This window comes from Anolis sagrei, chromosome 7 (genome assembly GCF_037176765.1).
Source record: "Anolis sagrei isolate rAnoSag1 chromosome 7, rAnoSag1.mat, whole genome shotgun sequence".
In the NCBI taxonomy this organism is placed as follows: Eukaryota; Metazoa; Chordata; class Lepidosauria; order Squamata; family Dactyloidae; genus Anolis; species Anolis sagrei.
In genome coordinates this window covers 20,077,723-20,092,812 of record NC_090027.1, presented here as the reverse complement: position 1 = coordinate 20,092,812, position 15,090 = coordinate 20,077,723, and the positions used below count along the sequence as shown (strand labels likewise).

At 42.3% G+C, this 15,090-nt stretch overlaps 1 protein-coding gene across 1 annotated transcript in view; it reads right to left on the bottom strand.

Moving 5' to 3' along the window:
- ARHGAP25 (Rho GTPase activating protein 25) overlaps positions 1 to 15,090 on the bottom strand; it is a 34,573-nt gene that overhangs the window by 15,229 nt on the left and 4,254 nt on the right. Inside the window, exons 2-5 of the mRNA XM_060787610.2 lie at positions 14,184 to 14,359; positions 7,283 to 7,370; positions 4,317 to 4,436; positions 282 to 489 (exon numbers count right to left, since the gene is read on the bottom strand). Of these exons, the coding sequence (XP_060643593.2) occupies positions 282 to 489; positions 4,317 to 4,436; positions 7,283 to 7,370; positions 14,184 to 14,359 (592 nt within the window). The remainder of the gene's footprint in view (positions 1 to 281; positions 490 to 4,316; positions 4,437 to 7,282; positions 7,371 to 14,183; positions 14,360 to 15,090) is intronic.

Below are 15,090 nucleotides of genomic sequence, written 5' to 3'. Positions count from 1 at the left end.
GTGAGTGTTGTTTCTCCCACCCTGGACATTATTCCATAGTTATATCGACACTCCACTTGCCTCACGGCCAACAGAACCTCTCCAGAAGCCATTAGGCACAGATGCAGGTGAAATGTCAGGAGAGAATGCTGCTGGAACACACTGACCACACAGTCCAGAAAACTCACAGCAACCCAGTGATTCTGGCCATGAAAGCCTTCGAGTCCAAAACACCTGGAGGACCAAAGGCTGGGAACCACTGGATTATAGGGATGGATAGCTTTGAGAAAGGTGCCACCTACTGGTCGAAGGAGGGCCTCTCCCCGGCATCGAAGGCATCCCGAAGCTGCTTGACGAGGTTATCTTGTCCGGGAAGCCGGAAAATCCCTTCTTCGTGGAGGCCGTGGTTTCTGATGAATTCTGCGCATTTCTCCACCAAGATGGGGACGAGGTGCTGCCCAAAGCGCTGCTCGTAGGCCATGGTCTCCGCCAGCTGCTGTCCAAAAACCACTGCAATAAAAGACCCAAAGCACAACAATGAGAAGATACCCAAATAAAGGCCTTGCATGGTATTTCCAATGTGTGCTGCAAGGATGGAGATGTGGCTAGATATAGATGGAGACACACAGGCAGATAAATAGATGGTGGCTAGATAGAGAAAGATAGAAGTAAGGTGGGTGGATGGACGGATACAAGTAGAGAGATAGATGATGGATGACAGATAGATAGGGAATATGGATGGTTGGTTGGTTGGTTGGATGGATAGATAGATAGATAGATAGATAGATAGATAGAGGCAGACAGACAGATATGGCTTGATGGATGGATAAATATGGGTGATAGATGGATGGATAGATGATGGATAGAGACAGACAGATAGACAGAGGCAGACAGACAGACAGATAGACATGGCTTGATGGGTAGATAAATATGGGTGATGGATGGATGGATGGATGGATAGATAGATAGATAGATAGATAGATAGATAGATAGATAGATAAATAGATGGATGGATAGAGACAGACAGACAGATGGATATGGCTTGATGGGTAGATAAATATGGGTGACGGATGGATGGATGGATGGATAGATAGATAGATAGATAGATAGATAGATAGATAGATGGATAGAGACAGACAGACAGAGGGATATGACTTGATGGGTGGATAAATATGGGTGATAGATGGATGGATGAATGGGTGGATAGATAGATAGATGATGGATAGAGACAGACAGACAGACAGATAGATAAGAGGCAGGCATACAGATAGATATGGTTTGATGGGTGGATAGATATGAGTGACAGATGGATGGATGGATAGATGGATCATGGATAGATAGATAGATAGATAGATAGATAGATAGATAGACAGACAGATAGCATAGCTAGAGACAGCGAGATAGTGGATGGTAGACAGGTTGGATGGATGCATGGTTAGATATAGATAGAGATACACAGGCAGATAAATAGATTGTGGATAGATAGAGAAAGGTAGAAGTAAGGTGGGTGGGTGGGTGGATACAGGTAGTTAGATAGACAGATGATGGATGACAGATAGATAGGGAATATGGATGGATGATTGGATTGATAGGTAGAGGAAGGCAGACAGACAGACAGATAGATATAGCTTGATGGGTGAGTAGATATGGGTGATAGATGGATAGACAGATGATGGATAGAGACAGACAGACCGACAGACCAACAGATAGATGATAGATAGCAAGGGTAGAGACAGAGAGATAGTAGATGATAGACAGGTATAATGAATGGATGGATATAGATAGAGAGACAGATAGATGATGGATAGATAGAGAAGACAGAACCACTGGGATAAAGGACCAAAACAACAACAACAGCAATGAGAATATATCCAAATAAAGGCCTTATATAGTATTTCCAGCATGCACTGCAAGGATGGAGATAGATAGATAGATAGATAGATAGATAGATAGGGATAATAGATGGATGGATTGATGGAGAGAGAGAGAGAGAGAGAAGATAGATGGAAGATAGATAGGGATGATGGATGGATGCATGGATGGATAGATAGATAGATAGATAGATAGATAGATAGATAGATAGATAGATACAGATGGCTAGAGACAGACAGGCAGGCAAGATAGGTATGAGTATATTTTATTGCTTATCCCTTAGGCCATATCACAAAACACATAGATAGATAGATAGATAGATAGATAGATAGATAGATAGATAGGCAGGCAGGCAGGCAGGCAGGCAGGCAGATAGCTCAATAGGGATGATGGAAAGATAGTATATAGCTTCTCATATTGGCCATAATCTAAGGCAGCAATATTTAAATTCCAGCCTGGAGGCAATCCGTTACAACTAGTTAGTTACATATAATTAATCACATTTTCCGATTGTGCAATTTCTTTATGATGACTTGTTCTAGTTTAAGAGGGATATTATCCCACTCCTTTGGAGCCGAATTTGCAAGTTTTTGGTTAGAGGAATAAAATGATGGAGGAGGAAGATCACATTGTTCCGGTGCTGGTTATGCAACGCTTTCTTGTTTTCTCTCCCAGAAAATGACTGCAAAAGGATACCTGTCTGTCGGAACCAAGCCTTCTTCTTCCTAAACTCCCAGCAGAAGAACATTGCGAGACCCACCGCCATGAACTCGTCAATGCGCACCATCAACGGCTTCATTCCTCTCCTTCTTGCTGCAAGTCTCCCTTTCAGGCAATCAATGCAAAAGCTGCTCTTTCCATAGCATTCCTTTCTTGATGCCCAAAAAAGAGGCACATTTTGGTTCCAAAATGATGGCAAATGATGCAGGTGGGCTCTTAAGAAGGCAAAGTTTGTAGCTCCTTGAGAACTCCAATCTATTCCATGTTTCGGAAGTCAAAATGCAATATATTTTGTGCTTTGGACATCAAACTGCAATATATTCCATGCATTGGATGTCAAACTGCAATATATTCCATGCCTTGGAAGTCAAAATGCAATAAATTCCATGTCTTGGACGTCAAAACGCAATGTGTTCTGTGCTTTAGAAGTAAACATGCAATATATTCTATGCCTTGGACGTCAAAATGAATTATATTCTGTGCTTTGGACATCAAAATGCAATATATTCCATGCCTTGGAAGTCAAAATGCAATATATCCCATGCCTTGGAAGTCAAAATGCAATATATTCCATGCCTTGGACATCAAAACACAATATATTTTGTGATTTAGAAGTAAAAATGCAATATATTCCATGCCCTGGTAGTCAAAATGCAATATATTCCATGCCTTGGACATCAAAACACAATATATTCTGTGATTTAGAAGTAAAAATGCAATATATTCCATGCCCTGGTAGTCAAAATGCAATATATTCTGTGATTTAGAAGTCAAAATACAATATATTCCATGCCTTGGAAGTCAAAATGCAATATATTCCATGCCTTGGAAGTCAAAATGCAATATATTCCATGCCTTGGACATCAAAACACAATATATTCCGTGATTTAGAAGTAAAAATGCAATATATTCCATGCCCTGGTAATCAAAATGCAATATATTCCATGCCTTGGACATAAAAACACAATATATTCTGTGATTTAGAAGTCAAAATGCAATATATTCCATGCCCTGGTAGTCAAAATGCAATATATTCCATGCCTTGGAAGTCAAAATGCAATATATTCCATGCCTTGGACATCAAAACACAATATATTTTGTGATTTAGAAGTAAAAATGCAATATATTCCATGCCCTGGTAGTCAAAATGCAATATATTTTGTGTTTTGGAAGTCAAAATGCAATATATTCCGTGTCTTGGATGTCAAAAGGTAATGCATTCTGTGGCTTGAAGCTCTGGCCTCCACATCTGTGGTGTAATTCTGCTCCCTCTCAGTCCATAAATCCATTTAAAAGAGCAACAATGAGCAACTGATAGATCTCAATGGAGGCTCCATAAATAAAGGCTGTGGGAAGCCTGGGCCACCTGCCAGTAACTGGCACATGCGTCCCTGTGACATCAGGGCAATGTGGCTGATGAAACTGGCCTTTCATTAATACATTCATTATAGAATCTTAGAGTTGGAAGGGGCACCCAGGGGTCATCCAGTCCAACCCTCTTCTGCACTGGAGGAAGACACAACCCAAGTCTTCCCAACGGGTGGCCATCTGCTTAAAAACCTCCACAGATTGAGACTCGATGATGAGATATTCATTGGAAAACTATTGCAACACGTGTTGTACGATGTCCCACCCGCAAAAACAAAGTGTTTGCAGTTTAACAAACCTTTCCCATGTTTTGATGATAGACCCAAGTAGGAAAGGACACTGATAACCCAGGAACGTAGCGCAACAGGCATCTTTACCTCCTAAGGCAGACCCAACGGCCCGGCGTAGGAGCTTGACCCATTCGTCCATGTCGGATTGGGATCCGGCCATCAGAACGCAGGAGTCCGGTCCGGTCCGAGTCTGGTCCCCCGAAGTCCCTGAAAGCAAAGGAAGAAAAGGTGCAAAACTATCATTTTACATAGTGTAAGAGACCATTCAAGGCTAATGCAAAGGGTGCACATCCTGAGACTTATAATGTGCAGTCTAGAGATGTTGATTTCAATGCATACATACATACATACATACATACATACATACATATAAATGCTCTGTGCATAATGACTTCCTTCAAAACAAAAGAACCAATGAACGAAATCACACCAAATTTGGCAACAAAACATTTCACAACACAAGGAGTGACCATCACTCAAAAAAACACTCTTTTCCCACCACACAAACCGGCTCAAATTTTTCCCACCCTTTCTATCTGGAATTTTGTTCCCCCTCTTTCACTGTATATTTCAAAAAGAACTAATAAAAATTACCAAAAAAAATTACGATTTTGTCATTTGGGAGTTGTAGTTGCTGGGATTTATAGTTCACCTACAATCAAAGAGCGTTCTGAACTCCATCAGTGATGGAATTGAACCAAACTTGTCACACAGAACCAACAGAAAATACTAGAAGGGTTTGGTGGGCATTGACCTTGAGTTTGAGAGTTGTAGTTCACCTCCATCCAGAGAACACTGTGGACTCAAACAATGATGGATCTGGACCAAACTTGGCACAAGCACTTAATACAACCAAATATGAACACAGATGGAGTTTGAGGGAAATAGACCTTGACATTTGGGAATTGTAGTAACTGGGATTCACAGTTCACCTACAATTAAAGAGCATTCTAAACCCCACGAACGACAGAATCGAGGCAAACTTCCCACACAGAACCCCCATGACCAACAGAAAATCCAACTCCCTTCATCAGGGCAAGAAAACGTAATCAAAGTCCTCCTGACAAAGAGCCATCCAGGCATAGATATAGACAGATAGATAGATAGATAGATAGATAGGGAATTGTAGTTGCTGGGATTTATAGCTTACCTACAATCAAATATGAGGTCACGAAGAGTCGGAGACGACTGAACGAATGAACAACAACAACAATCAAATAGCATGATCGAATTGAACCAACTGGGCCATACAGGACTCCCATGACCAACAGAAAACACTAGAAGGGTTTGGTGAGCATTGACCTTGAGTTTGGGAGTTGTAGTTCACCTACATCCAGAGAGCACTGTGGACTCAAACAATGAAGAATCTGGACCAAACTTGGCACAAGCACTCAATATAGCCAAATATGAACACAGATGGAGTTTGAGGGAAATAGACCTTGACATTTGGGAGTTGCAGTTACTGGGATGTATAGTTCACCTACAATCAAAGAGTGTTCTGAACCCTACCAATGACAGAATTGGGCCAAACTTCCCACACAGAACCCCCTTGACCAACAGAAAATGCTCAAGGCCATCCAGTCCAACTCCCTTCACCAGAGCAAGAAAATATAATCAAATCCCTCCTGACAAAGAGCCATCCAGCCATAGATATAGGTAAATATGATTCACACATACACAGATATAATATCCTAGATTTGAAAGGGACCCCTGAAGAAGGACAATGATATGTTGCATGATCCAGGGTGGGCAAACCAGACAATATCTACATCAACACTGACAAAGAAACAGCAAGAAATACTGGTTACCCACAAGCAGAAAGAAATTACATATATTAGAAACCAACACTTTCTAATTATTTTCTTTTCCAGATCATCAGACTGGCCCACAGCAACGCGTGGCAGGGGACACCTAGTATAGTATATATGCATAATAATAATAATAATAATAATAATAACAACAACAACAACAACAACAACAACAACAACAACAACAACAACAACAATAATAATTCTGGCAGCCCAAGAACAAGGCATTTGAACCAATGCCATCAAAGCCAGAATTGAAAAGTCGACAACAGATCCCAAATGTAGACTCTGCAAGGAAGCAGATGAAACAACAGATCACATCCTCAGCTGCTGCAAGAAGATTGCGCAGACAAACTACAAGCAGAGGCATAACACCATTGCTCAGGTGATTCATTGGAACTTGTGCCACAAATACCATCTGCCTGTAACAAAGAACTGGTGGGATCACAAGCTGGAAAAAGTTTCAGAGAACGAACACGCCAAACTCCTCTGGGACTTCTGGATTCAGACTGACAGAGTTCTGGAGCACAACACTCCTGACCTCACAATCGTGTTAAAAAACAAAGTATGGGTCATAGATATTGCAATCCGAGGTGACAGCAGGATTGCGGAGAATCAACAGGAAAAGCTGACACGATATAAGGATTTAAAGATCGAACTGCAAAGACTCTTGCCGAAGCCAGTAAAGGTGGTCCCAGTGGTGATCGGCACACTGGGTGCAGTGCCTAAAGACCTTGGCCTGCACTTAAACACAATCGTTGCTGACAAAATTACCATCTGCCAGCTGCAAAAGGCCACATTACCTCTGCACGCCTTATTCGCCAATACATCACACAGTCATAGACACTTGGGAAGTGTCTGACGTGTGATCCAATACAACAGCCAGCAGAGTGTCTGCTGTGGACTCATCTTGTTGTGTTTCAAATAATAATAATAATAATAATAATAATAATAATAATAATAATAGAAATAGAACTGAGTCTCCTTTGGAAGAGATAAAGTTGGGCACGGATGATAATAATAATAACAACAGCAACTTGGAGCTCTTTTGTCCACCAGATTGCAGAATTAATGCAGTTTGACGCCACTTGAATGTTCCATGGCTCAATGCTATGGGATGCTGGGAGTTATAGCTTCCCAAGACCTTTGGGGAAACTACAGATCCCAAGAGTCCACTGGAATGACCAGAAACACCACTATCCAGCCATAAATGCTGGGATTTCCATGCCACCCATTGCAACAAACCTGGGATGATTTCAAAGATGAATTTCCCGGCTTCGTCGGAGGCAGGGGCCACTTCTTGGATGCTGCTGCCCTGAAGTTGCACCAGGCCCTAAGGCAGCAAAACAAGAAAAGATCCCAAGTTTATTTGTGTATTTATTGATTTACCATATAGGAACTCCAGCAATATGTCCCGGATGCACTTTATCAGAGATTTAAGATTCTGCACATTGCACTTACCCTAAAATCCTACATTTTACCTGTCACACTCAGCACTTTTTAATCTGTACCCATTGCATTCAGCCAGGCCCTAGTTTTACTGTGTTATGGTGTATTGTTTGTACTGTTTACTGTTATTACTTAACGTTTTTGATTTGCTTTATAATGCTGTGTGTATTGTTGTGCTGCTGTTTTTATTGAGGCCTTGGCCTTTGTAAGCCGCATCGAGTCCTTCGGGAGATGTTAGGTAAAGGTAAAGGTAGTCCCCTGACGTTAAGTCCAGTCATGTCTGACTCTGGGGTGTGGTGCTCATCTCCATTTCTAAGCCGAAGAGCCAGCGTTGTCCATAGACACCTCCAAGGTCATGTGGCTGGCATGACTGCATGGAGCGCCGTTACCTTCCTGCCGGAGCGGTACCTATTCATCTACTCACATTTGCATGTTTTCGAACTGCTAGGTTGACAGAAGCTAGGGCTGACAGCGGAAGCTCACGCCGCTCCCCGGAATCGAACCTGCGACCTTTCGATCAACAAGCTCAGCAGCTCAGTGCTTTAACCCACTGCGCCACCGGAGATGTTAGCGGGGTACAAATAAAGTTAATAATAATAATAATAATAACCAGGTCTTGATTTTCTTTCTAAAAGACAAGAGGGAGGTGGCCAATCTGATCTCTCTAGGGAGGGCATTCCATAGGCGGGGGGCCACTGCTGAGAAGGCCCTGTCTCTCGTCCCCATCAACCGTGTTTGTGATAGTGGTGGGATTGAGAGCAGGGCGTCTCCTGAAGATCTTAAACTTCATGATGGTTCATGGCAGGAGATACGTTCGGACAGGTAGTCTGGGCCAGAACCGTTTACAATATAACCATGTATTGGAACTCTAACCGTTATTGTTTATTGTTTATATTTTGTTTATGTGATTTATATTAATTGTTTTGTATTGATTGTTTTTGTTACTGCTTTTATTTACTGATGTACTGTGGGCTTGACCTCATGTAAGCCGCACTGAGTCCCTTCCAAGATTTACAAAACTAAAACGGAAAAAATGGGGTCAGTTTTGATTCTAAAGTATTGAATGTAGGCCATGGCATCCTTGAAGTGACTGGAGTGACCTTGAAGGAGCTGGGGGTGGTGACGGCCGACAGGGAGCTCTGGCGTGGGCTGGTCCATGAGGTCACGAAGAGTCGGAGACAACTGAATGAATGAACAATAACAGGCCATGCAAACGTGTCGGATATGGCTTCCCACTTACAAAACTTCTGATTTTCTTACTATTTCCGACTCTTCTGATTATTTTCACATGCCTAATAGATAAATAGATCTATCGATGAAGAGATACATAGATAGATTGACAGATGAATGAAGAGTAGGAGAGATGAACAGATCGATAGATAGATAAGTAGAGTGAAAGTAGATCGATAGATGATTGAGTAATGGACCTAAGAGAGGCCTACCTTCAGGTCCCAGTAGATGGATACATAGATAGATAGATAGATAGATAGATAGATAGATAGATAGATAGATAGATAGATGGATACATAGATGGATGAAGAGATAGATAGATAGATAGATAGATAGATAGATAGACAGACAGACAGACAGACAGACAGACTGATTTTTGGCTTTGCTTTCAGCTTTGCTTCCTTGCACTGAATATGAAACTAACTTTGGGGGCCTTCCGAGATTTACAAAACTAAAACTAAAACTCTAAAATATTTGGTGTGGGCCACACAAACGTGTCAGATATGGCTTCTGACTTACAAAACTTCCGATTTCCATATGTTTTTCAAACTGCCTTACCGATGAACTATAGCACTAAAACAGTTATAGAGAAAAGAGGAGATGAGAAGGAGACAGATAGATAGATTGGCAGAGGGGGGGGGGGGGGAGAAAGATAGATAGATAGATGATAGATGATAGATAGATAGATAGACAGACACTGACAGAGAGAGTTAGACAGAAAGATATATTGATATAGATCAGGCCTGGGCCAGGTTCAGGCCTCCCTCCAGGTGTTTTGGACTCCCACAATTCCTAACAGCCGGTTGGGCCAGAGTTTGCCCATACCTGATATAGATAGTGAGATAGATAGATAGATAGATAGATAGATAGATAGATAGATAGATGATAGAGAGATAGAGATAGAAGATAGATGTTATAGATAGAGGATATAGATAGAGGATGGATAGATAGATAGATAGATAGATAGATAGATAGATAGATAGATAGATAGATGATGGATGGATGGATAGAGACAGACAGACAGATAGAGGCAGACAGACAGATAGATATAGCTTGATGGGTGGATAGATATGGGGGATGGATGGATGGATGGATGGATAGATAGCATAGCTAGAGACAGCGAGATGGTAGACAGGTATGATGGATGGATGGATGGATATAGATAGATACACACAGGCAGATAAATAGATGGTGAATAGATAAAGATAGGTGGGTGGGTGGGTGGATGGATGGATACAGGTAGAGAGATAGACAGATGATGGAGGTGGGTGGATGGATGGATGGATGGATACAGGTAGAGAGATAGACAGATGATGGATGACAGATAGATAGGGAATATGGATGGATAGTTGGTTGGTTTGTTGGATAGATAGATAGATAGATAGATAGATAGATAGATAGAGGCAGGCAGGCAGGCAGGCAGGCAGGCAGGCAGGCAGATATGGCTTGATGGGTGGATAAATATGGGTAATAGATGGATGGATGGATGGATGGATAGATGATGGATAGAGACAGACAGACGAATAGAGGCAGATAGACAGACAGATAGATATGGCTTGATGGGTGGATAGATATGGGTGATAGATGGATGGATGGATAGATAGATAGATAGATAGATAGATAGATAGATAGATAGATGGATAGAGACAGACAGACAGACAGACAGCATAGCTAGAGACAGCGAGATAATGGATGGTAGGCAGGTATGATGGATGGATGAATGGATAGATAGATAGATATAGATAGAGACACACAGGCAGATAAATAGATGGTGGATAGATAGAGAAAGATAGAAGTAAGGTGGGTGGGTGGATGGATACAGGTAGAGAGATCGGAGATGATGGATAGAAAGCTGATAGATAGATAATAGACATATAGATACATAGACCTATAGATATAGACAGATACGGTTATAGATATTGATATTCTAGGTGCAGGTTCTTACCTACAAAGCCCTGAATGGTTTGGGACCCGCCTACCTGCGTGACCGCATCTCTGTATACGAACCCACATGATCTCTCTGTTCATCTGGAGAGGCCCTGCTTGCGATCCCACCTACATTGCAGGAGCAATTGGTGGGGACGAGAGAGAGAGGGCCTTTTCGGTGGTGGCCCCCCGACTCTGGAACTCACTTCCTAAGGACATCAGGCAGGCCCCAACTCTGGCAGTCTTTAGGAGGAGCTTGAAGATGTGGCTGTTCCAGTGTGCCTTCCCCGAATAATGATCCCATAGCACTTTGTCCTCCAATGCACTTTACATTTTTAGGTTTGCTTGTATATTTTCCACAAATACCCCATCACTTTTTCACCCATGTTCCAGCATTACTTTCAATTTTAATTTTTACATTTGGCCTTCCCATAGTTTTTAATCATGTGGTCTTATAGTTAACGTTGCATTATTGTATTGCCCATGTTTTATTTTTAATTGCTTGTATTGTTGTTATTACTGTTTGTATTGTTGTATTTGGGCTTGGCCTCATGTAAGCCGCACAGAGTCCCTTGGGGAGATGGTAGCGGGGTACAAATAAAGTATTATTATTATTATTATTATTATTATTATTATTATATAGATAGACAGACTTAAATATAGACATAGATATTGATACTGATATAGCTTTTGACTCCAAAGGAGCTACCAAACAGATGAAAAAATCTTATCACCGAACATTGCATCAGAGGCGCATGACCAGGCGAAAAGAACCATTTAGGAGAGGAAAAAAAGCAGAAGCACAGGCCAAATCCATGCAACCCGACACGACTTGCAGTGCTGCCGACACCATGCGTGGGACAGTACACCAATGACCCACAAGCCGTTTGCAAAATGTGGGGGAAACCACCACTGATTCAGCCAGTGCAAGCTCAACATTGGAACAGCCCATTGCAAATTGTTTTTAATTGGGGAGAAGGGGCACATCCATGCCATGGAATGAATGCAGTTTGATCCCACTCGATCTCCATGCATACGGAACCCTGGGAGTTGTGGCAGATCAGACTGGTGCCAAACTGCTTTAATTTGATAGTGTAGATTGACCCTGCTTGGGTTTTAGACAGCCATACAGCATATACCTGTGATCCGCATACACATATATATCCACACACACACACATAAGAGATACACAGACATATATATACACACATACATACATTATACACAAACACATCTATAAAGATGATATAGATATAGACTGATATTGATATAGACAAACACATCTATCTGTCTCTATATCTATGTCAATATTGATGTCTTTGTCTATATCAATATCAGTCTATATCTATATCATCTTTATATGTCAATGTCTATCAATATCTGTTTATAACTCTATGTCTATCTCTATGTCTACTTATATAAATATCAATTATCTCTCTATATCTATATCTATGTCTATCTCTATGTGTATTAATGTCAATAACTGTCTATATCAGTGTTTCTCAACCTGGGGGTCGGGACCCCTGGAGGGGTCGCCAGGAGGTGCCAGAGGGGTCACCAAAGACCATCAGAAAACACAGTATTTTCTGTTGGTCATGGGGGTTCTGTGTGGGAGGTTTGGCCCAATTCTATCATTGGTGGGGTTCAGAATGCTTTTTGATTGTAGGTGAACTATAAATCCCAACAACTACAACTCCCAAATGTCAAGGCCTATTTTCCCCACACTCCACCAGTGTTCATGTTATCATACTGAGTATTCGTGCCAAGTTTGGTCCAGATCCATCATTGTTTGAGTCCATAGTGCTCTCTGTAGGTGAACTACAACTCCCAAACTCAAGGTCAATGCCCACCAAACCCTTCCAGTGTTTTCTGTTGGTCATGGGCATTCTGTGTGCCACGTTTGGTTCAATTCCATCGTTGGTGGAGTTCAGAATACTCTTTGATTGTAGGTGAACCATAAATCCCAACAACTACAGCTCTCAAATTATGTTTCATAACAGGAGCAAAATTACAGTTATGAAGTAGCAAAAGAATGTTATGGTTGGGGGTCACCACAACATGAGGAACTGTATTAAGGGGTCGCGGCATTAGGAAGGTTGAGAAACACTGGTCTATATCTATATGTCTATCAATAGCTATAGGTCTATAAATATCAATATCAATATCTATATCTAGGTCTATAAGTCTATCGCTTCCCTCTTTAGCCGAGAAGGCTGTCTCTTATGATGCCAACATAGCTTGGGACTGTGGCAGTTGGGAGTGGTTTGAAACTGGGTTATCTCTCCTGTGTGGACACTAGCTCTGGGGTCCTACATAGAATCATAGAATCAAAGAGTTGGAAGAGACCTCATGGGCCATCCAGTCCAACCCCATTCTGCCAAGAAGCAGGGATATTGCATTCAAATCACCCCTGACAGAGGGCCATCCAGCCTCTGTTTAAAAGCTTCCAAAGAAGGAGCCTCCACCACAATCCGGGGCAGAGAGTTCCACTGCTGAATGGCTCTCACAGTCAGGAAGTTCTTCCTTATGTTCAGATGGAATCTCCTCTCTTGTAGTTTGAAGCCATTGTTCCGTGTCCTAGTCTCCAAGGAAGCAGAAAACAAGCTTGCTCCCTCCTCCCTGTGGCTTCCTCTCACATATTTATACATGGCTATCATATCTCCTCTCAGCCTTCTCTTCTTCAGGCTAAACATGCCCAGCTCCTTAAGCCGCTCCTCATAGGACTTGTTCTCCAGACCCTTGATCATTTTAGTCGCCCTCCTCTGGACACATTCCAGCTTGTCAATATCTCTCTTAAATTGTGGTGCCCAAAATTGGACACAATATTCCAGGTGTGGTCTAACCAAAGTGGAATAGAGGGGTAGCATTACTTCCTTAGATCTAGACACTATGCTCCTATTGATGAAGGCCAAAATCCCATTGGCTTTTTTTGCCGCCACATCACATTGTTGGCTCATGTTTAACTTGTTGTCCACGAGGACTCCAAGATCTTTTTCACACGTACTGCTCTCGAGCCAGGCATTGTCCCCAATTCTGTATCTTTGCATTTCGTTTTTCCTGCCAAAGTAGAGTATCTTGCATTTGTCCCTGTTGAACTTCATTTTGTTAGCTTTGGCCCATCTCTCTAATCTGTCAAGATCGTTTTGAATCCTGCTCCTCTCCTCTGGAGTATTGGCTCTCCCTCCCAATTTGGTGTCATCTGCAAACTTGATAATCATGCCTTTAACCCTTCATCTAAGTCATTAATAAAGATGTTGAACAGGACCGGGTTGAACAGGACAGAACCCTGCTGATGGCACTCTGCTCGTCACTGCTTTCCAGGATGAAGAGGAAGCATTGGGGAGAAACACCCTTTGGGTTTGTCCATTTAACCAATTACAGATCCACCTCACCGTAGTTTTGCCTAGCCCACATTGGACTAGTTTCCTTGCCAGAAGGTCATGGGGGACCTCGTTGAAGGCCTTACTGAAATCCAGGTACGCTACATCCACGGCATTCCCCGCATCTACCCAGCTTGTAACTCTATCGTCCCTACCCCTACCTGGGGCTTGAGGTCATCCTCGTCCTTGAAGTAGTAGAGGCGCTGCCCTTGGAGGACGAAGTAGCGCTGCTGCCAGTTCCGGACGATGGAGCGCTGCTTCTTCAGCCAGCCAGCCTTCAGGGGCCCCGGGGCCACAGGGCCCTTTGCCTCTAGCGCCATCACACTCTGGGACCGCACTGCAGGGGGGAAGGCAGGAAAATTAGCCCCAAAAGCCCTCTGAAATGTTGGGGTGCTTTGCAATGCAATGTAGGCCCAGGCAGGAAACTCATGCAAATCAGGCCCACCTTTGCAAAGTTGGGGTGCTTTGCAATGCAATGTGGACCCAGGCAGACCAGGCCCGCCTCGCAGTGAGGAATATTCCCCCCAAAAGCCCTTTGCAAAGTTGGCGCATTATGCAATGCAGTGGAAACCAATGCAGCCCAGGCCCACCTTGCAGGGGAGAATGTTACCCCAAACGTCCTTTACAAAGTTGGGACATTTTGCAATGCAATGCAATGCAGATCCATGCAGCCCAGGCCCGCCTCCTCGCAAGGAGTAATACTACCCCAAGCAAATGAGGATAATTTTTTGGTGAGAATAAGATGACAATCTCTTAAATGCAGCAAGCTATTTGTGAACAAAAGGAAATGATCGCAGAGATTGGGTTGCAATGGGACTTCCTTTTCCCTGCGGGGGCGGAAGGCGTTTGCAAAAGGCGAAAAGAAAACAAAATCACTTATTAGAGATAGCAATTATTATTATTATTATTATTATTATTATTATTATTTAACTTTGAATTTCTTAATATTGATTATATTTAATTCTGCTTTAATGTGCAGATTTGCAGACATTAAAGCAAGATTAAATAGAATCAGTATTACGAAATTCACAGTTAAAATCCATGACAACATATTCAAAGTATTGTCGA